Here is a 16,200-nt window from a genome sequence, read left to right on the forward strand (position 1 = left end):
GTAACAGTTATCTATTTTTTTTATTTTTGTGGGTTGGTTGAAGATAATATATTTAAATTCTCGTTGGAATTTTTGAGGCGATACTTTAGTCTAACAAGCTGAAATTTTCGCCTCAAAAAGCCATTTTCGGTGTTACTATAGAATTTTGTGAAGTCGAGAATTGGGATTGACAACTTTCAAAGTCGCCATTACATTGTTTGAAACAAAACTAAACGGCTTCGTTTTGATGGAATTTAGGAAAGGCAAAAACGACGATGGCTCCATGGTTTTTACTGCAAGCTGTCTTTCGAAAAAATATTTCTTCTTGTTTCTTCTTGTTGGAAATGTGTATGTAAATTTCTTTTTTAATCCGTGTGTGAAAATATCTGCACTCCCTATAAATTTCTAACCATGCCTCACAGAAACTCTCAATGAATTATATGGCGATGTCCAACCTTCTCCACCCTCTAAATCCTACCCTTAAGCCCCCACTTTTCTCACCCTTCCTCAATTCCTCCTTCGCACAAATCAACTTCCCGAAAAAACCCAGAAACCTAACCACAAAACCCAGAAGAATGCACATCACTGCGCAATCCAACGGCAGCGACTCAGCCGACCCCCCCGACCGCTTAATCTCAGCCTTATGTTACTTCTACCCCTTCTTTGATGGCATACAGTACGGCAAATACGTTATCACGCAGTTCACTCCCATTCAGGCTCTTATCCAACCTTTGGTACCAGCTATAAGGGTGTTTAAAAGCTTTCCCTTCAATGGGTTTTTGGTGTTCTTGACCCTTTACTTTGTGGTTGTTAGGAACCCCAACTTTAGTAGGTACGTTAGGTTCAATACCATGCAAGTTATTGTGCTTGATGTGCTGCTGATTTTTCCTGATCTTTTGGAGAGGAGCTTCAATCCAAGAGATGGTTTGGGTTTGGACTTGTTGATGAGCTTTGACAGCGCTGTATTTTTGTTCCTTCTGGTATGTTTGATCTATGGGTCTTCTTCTTGCTTGCTGGGTCAGGTGCCCAGATTGCCCATTGTTGCCGAAGCTGCTGATAGGCAAGTTCGTTGAAAACCCATTTGATTCTCACTGTAGCTTTAGTAGCCAATTGAATTTCATTTTGAAGGGAAGTGTTCTACAATATTGCATCTCAATGCACTTGGTCAAAAAGGATGAAACTTGTATAATTCCTTGCTGATATTCCTGTGTCGCTACATTTTTTGGTTTTAATGAAATTGAGGAAATTATTGGTGTTATATTCTCTAGGTAACTTGTACAGATAAAATGGGAATCTAGGGAAGGCCTTTTCACGTTGATGGTTAATGTTAGTATTTGACATACTGTACCGGACTGGATATTAGGATAATTACTGTACTTTTTCGTACTTGGATGGTCCTAGGGGATGCAATCTAAGCTACACTGTTATCAGAGAAGTCGGGTTATTAACTTATTATTGCTCATGTTTCACTTTGATATGTGTCACTTTAGTAGACGATTAAAATAGAATAAATTAGGAGATAGTTATGATTTGTATTGGAGCGGTCCATCTGAATTCTATTCTAGTGAGCAGCAGGGGCACCATATGGTAAGGTTCTTCTGCAGTTTACTTGAGTTGACTGGTTTGGCATGTTAAGTAGCATTGGTGCATCATTACTGGGCCTTGGAAATGGAATTTACTGTAGCTACTGTACAATATTTCGACCTCTACTGATTTCCTTCCAACTCTGTCCATGTTGGGCATTACATATGTTACAATGTAGCTTTAATTCCTTTTTTGCTACTTGGGGATGCCTCTAATGTAGAGGCTGTTTTCAAGCTGGTGGTAATGGAGTGCTAGTTTCCTTTTAAGAAGTTTCTTATGGCTGGAACTTGTGCTCCATATATCAGACAACGATATCTGAAGGTGTGAAATGGTGCCAGATAAGGAACTCTCGTAGAGAGCTTGCTGATATTGGAGATTGTTGATATCAGCTGGCGTTTTGGTAAATTTTGGTCCATCTGAAGGTGTTAGCTTTTTAGCGGCAGTGGAAAACGGACTTAAGAGTCTACAAATTGACGTTTCACAAAAAAGTTTCAATATTAAACCGGTCCAAATAGTTTGTTAATGGAAGTTTTTAAATCTGGAAAAAATGAGCTTGTGGGATGCTCGCCGACCTAGAAAGATGCATCATTCCCTTGCAAAAACTGGAGAATCTCAGGGGATCCTCAGTCTACCAAGTTAGGATTTGTGTCTGATTTCTTTTTGACTAAAATAACCAAGCTTTGGTCAAGGTCAACCGAGAGTTGCCATCTAGGTTTATTTGAATCCCAATTTTTGGCCTAAAAGCCCAAAATTTTCCTTCTCTATGTAAGCCTTATAAATAAATCATCACTTCCATGAGTTTAAGAGATGCAGTTTCTTTGATCCTTTGGAGAGGTTCTTCAGTGTTCTTGAGCCTAAACAGTTCTATTCCCACAAAGTCTTATGGAATTCCAATTTGAAGCGAACTAGGTTCATTTGTGAATGTGAGTCACATAGAGAAAGACCAGAGGTTTTGAAGACACTATGGTGGGAGATGAAAGTGTCGTGTTGAGGTTGCAAATGGGGTGTGAAGGCCAGAGGTTTTGAAGTCACCATGGTGGGAGATGAAAGTGTCGTGTTGAGGTTGCAAATTGGGTCTTTGAGATTTGCAAAGGTTTCGTGTGCAAGAACAATTTGTGACAAATTCTCTATTATGGATACTTTTGGGGTTGGCTGGCCCCTGAATTGGTTTTATTATTTGAAAGATATTAGAGTGCACAACGGAATACTTCAAGCACAACTTTTTGAGTTACTCCACAAGTTTATCCAGCCTGACCAAATAATCCAGCAAGTCTCAAGCGTCTCCTCTTGGTGTTGATGTGTACTACGTATAATAAACTAGAGTAACACTCAACAAACGCTATAGCCTAAGTGCTTAGTCAAGAGAGAATAAAAATAGAGAGAGATTTTGTTCTGATCCAAGATTTTGTAGGAACCAGCGGAGGAGGGATATGTACAGCCCTACTTGTGCACCACTCATGGCCAGCCTTTAATCCTCATACTTATAAGACCATGTAATGCATGGCCATTAAGACCATGCGTTATATGCTGTTAGGGCATAGGAGGGGGTCTGCCCATGTGGGTGCCCCTCCATCGTACAAAAGATTTGCTCAAATAGGTTTCCACTTCGTGTTATCTCTGTTTTAATTATTTGTACTGATCGACTAGATTTTGGTAATTTATCTAACAATTAGATTGAATACTCGTCTTAGCAATAGAGTGATAGAGAATATTCAAAAAATTGGTCATATTTGTCGGAAACATCCACTCTACCCACTCCACTCTTAAGTGTTATTTGGGGGTCTAAATTCAGATTTTCACAAGGTATCATGACTGACAGCATAAGAGGTTTAGAATCGAATGAAACAGAAGCACTTCTGTTTCCTCAGTACCTCATGGATGTAAAAGGCCTATCTATCTAGCACCAATGTGACAAAATTGGGAATACTTGAAAGGATGCTCAGCGTGCCTGTTCTTAGTTCTAAGTCCAACATTCGTCTCCCTGTGTCCAGTCAAGCTCCGAGTATCGCTAACTCTGTTGTTGTTCGTTGTACTGTTGTTATGGAAAACAGAATAGCAGAACATTTTAATTTATCAGCAGCTACTCTGTTAAAACTTTAAAAGAACTTGTTGAATATTTGATATATTATTCCTCCTTTAGCTATCATTCATACTTCTTAAAAATAGGGGAAAAGCTTACATCTTCTATATATAATCTAGCAATGGTTATTGATGATGGCCTTTCTTCTTTTTCTGTGTTTTTATTTAAATGGGCAATGTTGACTTGGGGTTTTCTAAACAAATAGAGAAGAATTTCCCCTCCCTCCCTCTCCCACCCACCCACCACCTTCTTGAAAGTTCATAGGATCTTGTCCCCCAACAAGCATCAAATTTTGAATTCGAAATTAACACACGATCTATGAAAATTTGTCTTCTATTGGGCCTACCATTCGGACAAGACTACAAGTTACTCTGAACCACGAACATCTTTACACCTGAAGATCTTAGATTTTTATTTATTTATTTATTGCCACCAGTTAGATCAGTGCGTTAATCGTGGTGAATTGTTGTTTGTGGCGAGAGTTTAGAAACATTTTTATTTGGTAAATAAAAACAGAACAAAATTGAATAGAACTCTAGAATAATATTGCAGCTTTTTCTTCAAAAATCAACAAGCAATGCCACGAAACTGTTGTCGGTGGTGGGATTCTGCCGACTAAAGACAATGGATCATCAGCCTTCCACGTGGCAAAGTTCGCACTGTATGGAGTACGGGGCACTCCTACCCCGCACATATCATACCGCCCTCCTATTATGAAGTAAACTACATAATTGCCCCCAACCTGGACTACTTCGCCGACGTAACCAAATTCGGTCCCAATCAACGGTGTACAACCCATCCATGGGATTTTCGAACACAGCTAATTTTAGGCTGTGATTCAATGATGAGCTCAATTTTTTTCTTTTTTTAAAAGAAAGTTATAGGCTGCGAAGATGGAATAAATTCTGTAAAATCTATTTAAAATAAGTTTAAATATATTTAAATATTAAAATAAATTTAAAGATATTTATATAAAATTTAAAAAAATTATCAGTTTCGCGTATAAAAAATTATTAAGTTAAAAAACTTTATAAATTTGTATAAATAGAATTTGAGTTAATATTTAAATTTTAAATGTAATATAAAATTATAATAAATTTATCATTTCAATTCAATGTAACAACCAAACAAAGTCTTTAGGAGTGAAATGGGTCCCATTTTGATCAGCTTTAATGGGGTGGAGGAGGGGAGATTAGCAGATTCTATTCCATATACATTACTTGGAGTATGGGATTTGGGTGTTGTGTGTGTGACTAAGTACGTACTTTGTCTGCCTCGTGTTTTTCTGACTTTAAAACGCACGTGATTTCCCCTCTTCCTTTATTCAATCTCAAAGCTTCCTTACATTAATCTTTTATCTTATATTATATCATATTATTCCCACCCCCATTTTCCCGGTCCAACTAACTCCTGTTTTTTGTCGGTCCACTATTATATTTTTATTTCATCATTATATATATAGTGCCATTTTTTTATGCCATGATTTCCGAGGTTCGATCGTTATCTTTTCTTCTTCTTCTTTTCTGATTTAGAAAACCTTGGTGTCACAAACCGTTGGTAAGACAATGATTTGACAGTGGTAATATAATATTTCCATGAATCCTGCTAGTAGAGAAGAAAAAATATAACTGTATATAAATATATACACAAATTTAATATAATGAATTTTTTTTTTAAAAATAATATTAATTTAAATTTTAAATATAAAAAAATTAATATTAATATATAAATTAATATATGACTTTATTTATATATAACAAAACTTACTTATAAATTCAAATCATTTATATTATATTGTTACTTTCGTACACGAATCATCAGTTTTTATTTAGTTTTTATTTGATAGGGTGGTTAGGTACGTACGTGTGGTTGTTTGCTCCTACAAAATCCTATTAATCATTGGACCAACCACGTCTTAAATTAATCATCAAATTCCTAAAAAAATCAATAACTGATAAATACCCAATCCAACTTAAAACGATGGATCGCTTCCCCCACCTTTCTAATTAAAACTATTTTTTTATTATTATTATCACAAAATCAATCGCCTTTTTATTAAAATTAAAAAATAAAAATAAAAAAAATGAAGAAATGGGAAAAAGAAGGCACAAGTGGTTCCCATCTAAAACCAAACCCATCTAAAAATAAACCAGATTCCACATCCCCAAACACAGTGGCTTCACTTGTAATTTAAGAGCTAATCCAAGCCCCATTCCACCACCCTCACTACCGTACTCACACTCTCCACTTCCCTCTTTTCCCTTCGTTACTTCGCACGCCCCGCAGCAAAGCTTTCCCCACAGCTCAGCTCACTCCCCAACGCCCTCTCCATCTTCTGTCTCTCCATCTCTGAAAAGTTGCCTTCTTTTGCTCTAAAATCACAATGCAGCTCCGCCTCACCATGGCCTCCGGCACCCTAGCGACAGTCCTTTCTCTCTCCGTTCTTCTCCTCGTCCTCTCCCCCACATCCCACGCCCACAACATCACGCGCCTGCTTGCCCATCACCCGGACTTCTCCACCTTTAACCACTACCTCTCCCTTACCCACCTCGCAGACGAGATCAACCGGCGCACCACCATCACCGTCTGCGCCGTTGACAATGCCGCCATGAACGAGCTCCTCGCCAAGCACCTCTCCATCTACACCATCAAGAACATCCTCTCCCTCCACGTCCTCCTCGACTACTTCGACGCCAAGAAGCTCCACCAAATTACCGACGGAACCGCCCTCTCCGCCACTCTCTTCCAGGCCACTGGATCCGCTCCAGGTACCGCCGGCTTCGTCAACATCACCGACCTCAAGGGTGGGAAAGTTGGTTTTTCTCCGGAGGAAAACAACGGCCACATCGGCGTTTTCTTCGTCAAGGCTCTGGAGGGACTTAAGTACAACATCTCCGTCATCCAGATCAGCAAGATCCTCCCGTCAGATGTCGCAGCGGCCCCCACACCGGGCCCGGCCGAGGTCAACCTCACTGGCATAATGTCTGCTCACGGCTGCAAGGTCTTTGCTGACACTCTTATAGCCAACTCCGATGCCGAAAAGATCTTCCAGGAAAGCCTTGACGGAGGCTTAACGGCGTTCTGCCCCCTCGACGACGTGTTCAAGGCGTTCCTTCCTAAGTTCAAGAACCTGACGGCGTCCGGGAAGACGTCGTTACTCGAGTTCCATGGCGTGCCCGTATACATGTCCATGCCCATGTTGAAGTCCAACAACGGCCCCACGAACACGCTGGCCACCGATGGCGCGAAAAAGTTCGACTTCACTGTGCAAAACGACGGTGAGGAAGTGACTTTGAAGACGAACAAAGAGACCGCGAGGATTACCGGCACGCTTCTCGACGAGCAGCCCGTGTCGATCTACACGATCGACAAGGTCTTGATGCCGAAAGAGCTGTTCAAAGCCGAGGCACCAACTCCTGCTCCTGCACCGGCTCCGGAAGAGGCGGCCGACGCTCCCAAGGCTAGCAAGAAGAAGAAGAAGAAGGCAGCGGCGCCGTCGGAAGAGGAGTCCGACTCTCCCGCTGATTCACCATCAGACGACCCGGCAGATCAGACGGCCGACGAGAATGGATCCGTTAGATTTGACTTAGCAAATCTGGGATCCATGCTCGTCGGTGCGTGGCTAGTAGTGCTATCCATGCTGTAAGTTGTTTTTTTTTTTTTTTTGGAAAAAGTATTCACCTTTGATGGAGAAATAGAATAAGTAATTGGGAGGCTTGAGAAGAATACTTTGGCCCTTGGGTGAAATGTCTTGATATTTCTCTGTTTGTTCTTAGTTTGCGTGTTCTTGCTTCTTTTTTCTTGTTTTTTTTAATTTTCTAGGAGAGAATTGTTTTCATTTATTTGTAATGTGTTTCTTTCATTTCATTGGAGTGTGTTTGATGAGATTCTATTGATTACCAAGAAAATGTTGCAAACTTCTCTATATTCCTTGAGATTTTATTAATCATTATATCTCTCCGATCCAAAAAAATTTCATATCTTTCTTATCCAAAAAAATCCGATGGGTTATGAATTAGTAAGTGTTGGACTTCAAATTCAGCTCTACACTCTACCACTAGATTTGATTTTGTAGTTTTACTTAGTTGGCTCCAATTCATGATGGGTAGCTTTTTGTTGGAATTGTCTGGGTGTTGTAGTAGTTTGAACACACACGCACTTAAAGCAATAATTGCTGTTTCGAGGGCAGAAGCATGGATGGAAAATCTGTCTTCCGTTTTCATATGGTCACATCTCCTTTTAAAAAATGTTTCACATGATTACAGCTTGAAAGTTGGGTCACCTATAAATTGACAACTTAATCCCAGCAAAATACCCCATTTTTAAACACAAAAGTGAGAAGAAAACTTTCTGAAAAAAAAAAAAAAAGAATTGTTTACTGTCTGTGTTTTTCACCTCTGTCCATTCGACTCGTATCAATAAATGTAATTTTTCGTGACGGTCTCTTATCTTGTTGCAACCTCATCTTCTTATCTCGGAAAGGTATCCGTGACAGTATTACTGCGGTTTCATCGCGTTTTTAGGCTAAAATATTGATGGAATGGATCAATTCTGAGAGGTCCAAGATACAGAATTCCAATCTTTGAAAATAAACCCTGTTGAAGGGACCCAGCATGCGGTTTTTTGGTCCAAGCATCACCTACAAGACAAGGGCAAATGTCTTTTATTGTAAAGACTGATATACCGAGATGTTGTCAATTTTGGGAAGGTGAGAGACCACTAGTTTCAATACAACCCATGTGGGATAATCAAAAACAATGCCAGGCAGTAGGCAGAGAGCCTTTTTCTGCGAGATGACAGAGTCTAAACGCCCTTTGTCCCAATGCTCACCTCTCTGTCTCTTTTATAGATGAACGGACAACACATCAGATATGTCGGTAAAAACAAAAAACTCGGCACCCTACAGTGGAAACACTAGCAACAAAGAATACGTCAACGATGATTACAAACTATTTTCATTTCAGAAAAATGAGTTCTCGCGAGTATATAGGCACACGCTCGCTTTGAACAAACACAACATGAGAAAATTCTGTCATCATGAAGGGTAAAGATGAAAACAGGCCAAGGAGGGAGGGGAAGCGGAATAGTTGTCATATGACATAAGGCACGTAACCGTAGGTAGGGTGGGAGGAGGGTATTGGCAGCAGCGCACCGAACAACCTGAGTTGGTGGACAATTTCCTTGAGCAAGCAACTGTGGCGGTGGCAAGTGGCGGTGGAGTTCCATACAAAGGATAGCCAGAGAGAGGTGGAGCCGGTGCACGGCATTGATACTGGCATATTGTGGAGTTCATACAGGCAACGTTGTTGTGAGTATCATCCAGTCTTCAAACTCAGTTTTAAGACCCATATACTAACAACAATGGTGGCAATGCTGTTAATAGTAATACACTCATAACACAACCCGCAGATCTCTCAGGTATTCAAGTGACACCTTCATGTAAGCAGTAAACTAGTACAGGCATAAAGTGAGATTTGCTCAACTCAACACTACAGAGTTCTTTCTGCCATCCATCTTTGTTTACAAGCACGATACTTAAACCACCCTGCAGCGTCGCAACTCATACATGCCAATAAAAGTGCCTGATTTCGTCGAATGCATATAGAAAAAGAAAAGACATGAAAAAAAAGAAAAAGAAAAACCACAAACCCAAAGCTATTGGTCTGACTCTGTATTGTACCTCATCATAGAGAAAAGCAGAGCATTTGCTTTGTTAAAAATATAATAAAATATAATCGGGATTTCATACAATAATCACCAATTGTATTTTAAACTAAAATTGATCAGAAGAATTTGAGGAAACGTTCAGATCCCGGCTGTTCAAATATAGATAACTAAAACTGTTGTTGAAAGCTGAAGTTATACGCAGGGGTGATAATCCAGTGTATTCACCCTGCATCTTCGCCGAGCATAGGTCAGCAATGTACTTGAAAATCTTGTGCTTCTGGGTCAAAGGTTGATCTGCATATTCCTTCAACGGCATCCACTAAGAAGAATAAAGCCAAAAAAGTTATATTACTCGGTAATGCCATGCATTAGGAAAATAAATTACTTGTGCTAAAACAGTCTCGCTATAGGGGTCGTAAGTATATGCTCTCATCACAGATAGTCTTTAAGCTGATAAATGAAGTACATAATTGATCCAAAGTTGTACCTATCTAGAGCTCTCTTTTGCTCAAGAGTGCTCACCTGCAACTTTGGCAGCCAAGAAAGAGGAACACGTAGGTTTGGTTGTTGAGATGAAAATTTTTAATTTGAGATGAAAGTTAAAAATTAAATAAAATATTATTCTTTAATATTATTATTATTTTAGTATTTGAAAAAGTTGAATTATTTATTATATTTTTGTGTAGAAATTTGAAAATGTTATAATGATGAGATAAGATTCTCATCTTACTTTCAAACCTATCCGCCTATGGATCTTCTTAGAAAGAGTTACACATGGCAGACTTTGACACCTAAATGCCCCATGGGTGTGTGGAACCAGAAGTGGGAGTTCTTCCTCATTTCAGTTCAAGCCCAAGTGCTTCTCATGTTAATTTTCTTCCAACTAATAGTTCTACCTTGTCAAAGACACAAGGCGACTACCTATTTTTCTATCTGGTAACGAAGCTAGATTGTTGCAGGAGAAGTTTGTTATGTAGCACGTTTAGAATAAAATATTTCATCGCCTGCTTACACCTGTGACACGAGCTTTGACAATATTACCTGGGCTGCTGCAATCTCTAGTTCTTGCTTCTCGATGTCAAAGGATAGAGGACGCATCATGCAAATGAAAAATAGATCTGATTTCTGAAAGAACATCTTGTGTGACTGCCTGTAAGATGACAGTGATAAAAGTAAACTTGAATCTATTCTATTAATCTCAACGAGATTTGTAAATTATTTCGGATAGGTTACACAGGAACTTCACAAATCCCAAAGTTTTTAGGTTCATAATGGTAGGAGACTTCTTTGATAAGTATCCAGGTAAGAGAAACATCAAGAGACAAAGCAAGATGGAACTGAATGGTGGAGAGGAAAATAGATCCATGTATGGTCAGCACTTCTTTTTTAGCAATGTACTGAATGAGAATGCATTTTGTTAATTAGCTTCTAGAAATGATTTTTCATTTATAATTCCATGAAGATCACAAAATCCAATATATGATGGTGATACGGAATATCAACTTTCAGAATTGACATATGCCTAAAGATCACTGTATCTAACCCATTCTCCAGGTTCTCCCAAATGCTGAAAAGAAAAACTGACTGGGTATATATTTCCCCATGTTAGTATTTAAAGGCGTGCCAGACAAGATATCCTTGCCGGACTCTAAATTTATCCATCAAATCACAACTTTGAAAATGTACGTCCGAAAGTACAAGGTAAGGCTAAAAGAGAAATGATAAACTACCAACTAATTTACAATTCTTAACAACAACAAAAATTTTATATAAAAAAAAAATTTACTATTCTTAGTTCTAGTTTGGTTACGTATATAAAATTAGATGAGATATTTTAAATAATAATTAATAAAATATTGTTATAATGTAATTTTTTAATATTAATTTTGTATTAATATTTGAAAAAATTAAATTATTTATTATATTCTGTATGAAGATTTAAAAAAGTTATAATGATGAGTTGAAATGAGATGAGATGAGATTTTTGATATTATCTAACCAATCCGGGCTTGCTCCGTTTAGAACTTGAATTAAATTGAAATCAACTTAGATCAATCTAATTTTAAACTGAATCTAACATCCAAATACTCAATTTTCAAATCATTAAACTCATCTCAATTCAAAACCTCTTTACACGTGGGACTCACAACCTTTTTCAACTCAAGATCTTTTTACATGCAGGACTCATACTTTTTTTCAAATTTTTATAAATACATCTAAATTCATTTTAAAATTTAAGCACATCTAAACTCATCTTAGGTGGACCACACAAAACTCACTCCATCATCTCAACTCACTACTATTCATAAAAGAACTTAACTCAACTCAACATCTAAATAGGGCCTTAAACTACTATTGAATAAAATAATATTTTTTTAAAATTTGATTTTGATTTGATGTATCTAAAATTTGAAAAAATTATATTTTATGAGGAAGTAGTAGATAAATTGTAGATGGGTTGTTATTGTATCATTGATTCATTGCACAAGACAAAAAGGTTTTTTTTTTTTTTTTTTTTTTTTTTTTCTAAGCAAGCAAGTAAACTTCATTAAACAAGTAGAAAAGATTGCAAAAAGGTGTTAAAGAGTGATAGGAGGTGTGGTGGTGCAGTTCCTAATCACCGTCTGTGTGTGAATACATGGTACAACAACTTTATATGTACTAACGAAAAATACACGTTTAGTTCAAGGGTAGATTAGACAGTATAAAGTTTTACCTGAATGCTAGTATCTCCTGAAATTCCGTATCAATCTGAAGCAGTATAAACCAGTTGCCTTCAATAAGTTTATATCATACCGGCGCATAAATTAGAAGGTCAGAGCAATATTTCTTGATATACATCCAACACTTACCCCTGTTTCTTCTTTTACTTCTCTTGTAGCTGCCATGAAAAGATTCTCATCCTGTAGATTGATGAGCTCCTTTACCAAGTGGTAGCAAAATGCATTTAGTTATCAAATAATAAAAAAGCAGCTTGGTTAAGGTACATACCTCCTCAACAACCCCGGTAGGGATTTTCCACACCCCTGTATCTTGGAATGGACCACTCTTTTCCTGAACTACAAGCAGCTAGCAGAGAGAGAGAGATTCCAGTTCAGCAATATGGGGGTTGGGGGGAGGGTTGATCTTCTTTTTACAAGTAAAAACACCAAAAATATGAAAAAATAGATAGACAGACTTAATGAGAACTGACTTTAAGGAAGAGCCTGCTTTATTGAATTGAACCGATAAACAAGAGACGGAAAAAGACGGAATCGACAACGAGTATCCAAGTCTGTAAAATATTGTTTCAGTAAAAAGAGAGCAAGCTACCCTAAACTGTTATATACGGAGTAAAGATCTAGTTTTATTGCTACACGCCATTATAAAACCGCATTCTGGATATATTCCATGCCAGTAATTACCCCTAGACAAATGTAACCACGCACATACTTTATGCTTATTTGTTCTAGGAAACACAAGAACTCAGTATCACGAAGAACTGAAGTTTCTTTGTGAATGTTAGAACAAGTGTTCTAACTTCAATCTCAACGACTGAAAAATGTTTAAATGCATGAGGTTTTCTATAATGTAACGTAATTTTATCCACAATGACCAGGAGAAATATTAGGAGCTACAGAGGAAGTACCTACCTCTCTTTTATCATTCAAAACAATAGCACCAATACCTACACGGTGTGAAGCATTTGAAGGAAGAGTACAAATAGTATCAGGAATCCAGTAAACCAACATCAGGTAATTTGGCTCGGCATGGTGGTAACGAAATCCCTCCTGTCACCATTATAAGAGATGCACGGAAGAGAAATCAATACTCGAGATCAGATGCCTCGATCAACAATGCATGGCGTAGAAATTGGTCTTCGAATTTGAAGTATATGCTTGATGAACTACCTAGGTAATAAAAAGGAAACAGACAGAATTCTATGCTCAAATTTATTTTGTTTAAATTAAAGCTAGGAATTTTTACCAGGACTCAGGACTAACTGCCCCAAGACCATGACTCAATCATGTTGATGCTTCTGCGCCCCAATTGACACCCACTTTTTGTGACTACTTGTCCCCACGAAGTTGTTTGGAGGCAGAAAATGATTACCTTCACTGCAGGTTCCACCAGATTTGCAAGACCAATGTGCAGTTTAATCCAGACACCCTTCTTGCCCTGTGAAGCATATCTAAAAATTAACCAAACTTAACAATGAAAGATTTTTTTATCTTCATAAACAACAGATAAGGATATGTGCGTTTGACAAATTAATACACTATTATCATTACGGGGTTGGGGGAGAAAGAATGAAGAAGAAAAAAGAAAGTGAAAATCATAAACTAAGATAAGGCCCAAATGCTGCACCACTTCATCCAATTAGATTTGAATAAATAAATAAATAATCAAAATATACTTCAAACCAGTAGATAAAGTTTTGATAAAGCATTGGACGTAGTAGTACAAATGAGATCTATAAGGTCAACAACTTCACCTCCAACTCTTCTCCTTAAAGATTAAAAGTATTTACCTGTAATTCATCATAAAACTAGAGAAGTATATTAAAGTTCAAACAAGCTATTGGGAAAAAACTTCAGAGCGTTAGACCATTTATCATGTAATGTAACAAGCCCATCCATTTGTAAAGCAGGTTCGAATAACAAATTACAACCTGTCGCCTCCACTCAGAGACCGAAGCTCTAAGCAAAGTAGCAAAGACCTCGGAGCCCATAGCCCCCTCCATCTCCACAATGACTCCTCCATGGTTATCATTGGTCGCTGGAAGCAGTTCAACATGCTCAAGTCCATTTTCAAACACTTGGTGCAGAGCCGACATGGTTCCAAACCAAAACCGAAGTAGCAAAATTCGATAATACAGCCTGAACAAAAAGAAAAACGCCAAAATCATGACTTGTCGAGAACAAACACTGCAGAGTCTCCAAGTAATACCTTAACCAAACCAAAAGCTTAACTTCATGAATTTGAAGGTAATGACGTAATGTTAACAACTTAATCTTGTTGTATCAACTCAAATTCGATTATACGTAAAACGACAAAGCAGAAACGGAAACAAGCAAAGGAAGATATTTACTGAGAGATAATTAGAGCTCTAAGCAAGGGGCATCCATTAAACTGTAATCTGTGCAGAAACCGATCCAGCACACCAGCACTGGAAGTTGAAGAAAGGCCGGCCGTTGCGACGGCATTTTTATAAGGACGGTTGGGAGTTGGTTCAAATGCTGGGAAAAACTAGTCTGTGATCGGTGGGTGGTGACGTAGTTCCACTCATTTTGGAGCAGCCAATGGGATCTCTTGGAAGAGGTTGTCTGGTCCCCACTTTTTATCAGCCGCCCCCTTCGCGTCTCTTTTCATTACGTGGAGGGTATAGACCGAGGGACCTCCATTGCCCTGTAAAGTGCCTCAGAGTGGAACAATAATACAGTTTTTGGGGGCACACGGCGCGAGGACAAGGACGTAATTTTGTTTCTTGGATTTTTTTCAAATGTCCAGTGAGACCTCAAATAATTGTGCGCTTTGGTGTCCTGCAGACGGCGTTGTGACCCTGTGGCTGTGGCCGTGGGCGGGCAGCGGCACGTCGTGTGGGAGGGTATTTTTGAGATTTCTACGTTTAAGTGACCTCCGTGACGACTACGGATGAATGGATGCTTCAGTGTGACGAATGGGACTGTTATTGTATTGTCATTATTATTCGTGAATTTTCTTTAGGTAAAAGAGAATAATGGTGACGTGTTATGCTATACACCGTTGATTCTTGTAGTCTTGGTGATATTATTGATAGACCATTACATTAGTCTTTGTTTTCCAAAACTACAAATTCAAATGCAGATGAAAATGTCACCAACACAATAAATGATGATTGAGATGAAGATGTAATATATAATACTTTTCTTTACGTGGTCCAACAAAATAATTGTTTTGGGCTCATATACGATGAATTATTCCACTCTCAATTCAGTCTATACAATTCACGTCATTTTAATGATAAATTTTTAAATTTATCTTTTAAATCACTTAAATAATATTTAGTGTACAAATTTTAAAATAGAAATACTCTTAGGTTGCATTTAGATGTTAAGTTGAGCTTAATTTTTTATGAATTAAAATGTGTTAAGATCATGGAATGGGTTCTATGGGGTTTATATAATATGAATTTAGATGTATTTTGATGTTAAAATGAGTTTAATACTATTTATAATAAATTAAAAAATATTGTGGAGCCCACGATAAAGATGTTTTGAATTGAGATGAATTTAATAATTTAAAAATTGTGTGTTTAGATGTTAGACTCAGTTTAAAATTAAATTAAAATGAATTGATCTTGACATAGTCCAACAATCAAACTAGCCCTTAATATACGACATTAAAAACAATGCATACTTGAGACTAGTCTTGAGCTGTGCCCAACTATGGGTAGGTATAATAGTTAAGATATGGAACTCATATAAGATGAATTTAGATGTATTTAGATTTTAAAATGAATTTAATGTTATTTATAAGAAGTAAAAAAATATTGTAAATTTTATGTATAAAGAGATTTTAAATTGAGATGAATTTAATAATTTGAAAATGATGTGTTTAAATATTAAACTCAATTTAAAATTAAACTGAAATGAATTAATCTTGATATAACCCAACAATCAAACTAGACCTTAATATACGACATCAAAAACATTGCATACTTGAGACTAGTCTTGAGCTGTGCCCAACTATGGGTAGGTATAATAGTTAAGATATGGAGAGTCAAAAGGTGTTATCGTGGCTGGCAACGATTATATCATTATGGTGGTTGGAACAATGGGAAGGATCTTCCCAATAGGTCTAGTTGTCATGATTTACGTGACCCTTTGCCCCTTAATCCTTCTTAGGATTGAGAAACAAATCAAATAAAC

General features: G+C 37.6%; 3 protein-coding genes across 4 annotated transcripts; 2 read left to right on the forward strand and 1 right to left on the reverse strand.

Annotated features, from left to right (window-relative positions):
* Nucleotides 1-353: 353 nt before the first annotated feature.
* On the forward strand, nt 354-1,237 carry LOC122281182 (protein TIC 20-v, chloroplastic-like). Its single transcript, XM_043092509.1, has one exon. It carries the CDS (start codon nt 411-413, stop codon nt 1,050-1,052), a length of 642 nt encoding a protein of 213 aa, XP_042948443.1. The 5' UTR covers nt 354-410; the 3' UTR covers nt 1,053-1,237.
* Nucleotides 1,238-5,856: 4,619 nt separating this feature from the next.
* Nucleotides 5,857-7,570, forward strand: LOC122281183 (fasciclin-like arabinogalactan protein 1). Its single transcript, XM_043092511.1, has one exon. The coding sequence runs from the start codon at nt 6,027-6,029 to the stop codon at nt 7,287-7,289; it is 1,263 nt and encodes a 420-aa protein (XP_042948445.1). The 5' UTR covers nt 5,857-6,026; the 3' UTR covers nt 7,290-7,570.
* Nucleotides 7,571-9,330: 1,760 nt separating this feature from the next.
* Nucleotides 9,331-14,568, reverse strand: LOC122281184 (nudix hydrolase 10-like). Of its 2 annotated transcripts, none has more exons than XM_043092512.1 (9): nt 14,382-14,568; nt 13,962-14,169; nt 13,403-13,468; nt 12,943-13,080; nt 12,302-12,379; nt 12,163-12,231; nt 12,027-12,061; nt 10,352-10,460; nt 9,331-9,629 (listed from the first exon to the last, which is right to left on the reverse strand). In XM_043092512.1, the coding sequence occupies exons 2-9, from the start codon at nt 14,124-14,126 to the stop codon at nt 9,417-9,419; spliced, it is 873 nt and encodes a 290-aa protein (XP_042948446.1). In that variant the 5' UTR covers nt 14,127-14,169; nt 14,382-14,568; the 3' UTR covers nt 9,331-9,416. The 2 variants fall into 2 exon arrangements, with proteins under 2 accessions (XP_042948446.1, XP_042948447.1); XM_043092513.1 differs by having other exon boundaries at nt 12,163-12,213; nt 14,382-14,561.
* Nucleotides 14,569-16,200: the final 1,632 nt, after the last annotated feature.

This window comes from Carya illinoinensis, chromosome 11 (assembly GCF_018687715.1).
Source record: "Carya illinoinensis cultivar Pawnee chromosome 11, C.illinoinensisPawnee_v1, whole genome shotgun sequence".
Classification (NCBI taxonomy): domain Eukaryota; kingdom Viridiplantae; phylum Streptophyta; class Magnoliopsida; order Fagales; family Juglandaceae; genus Carya; species Carya illinoinensis.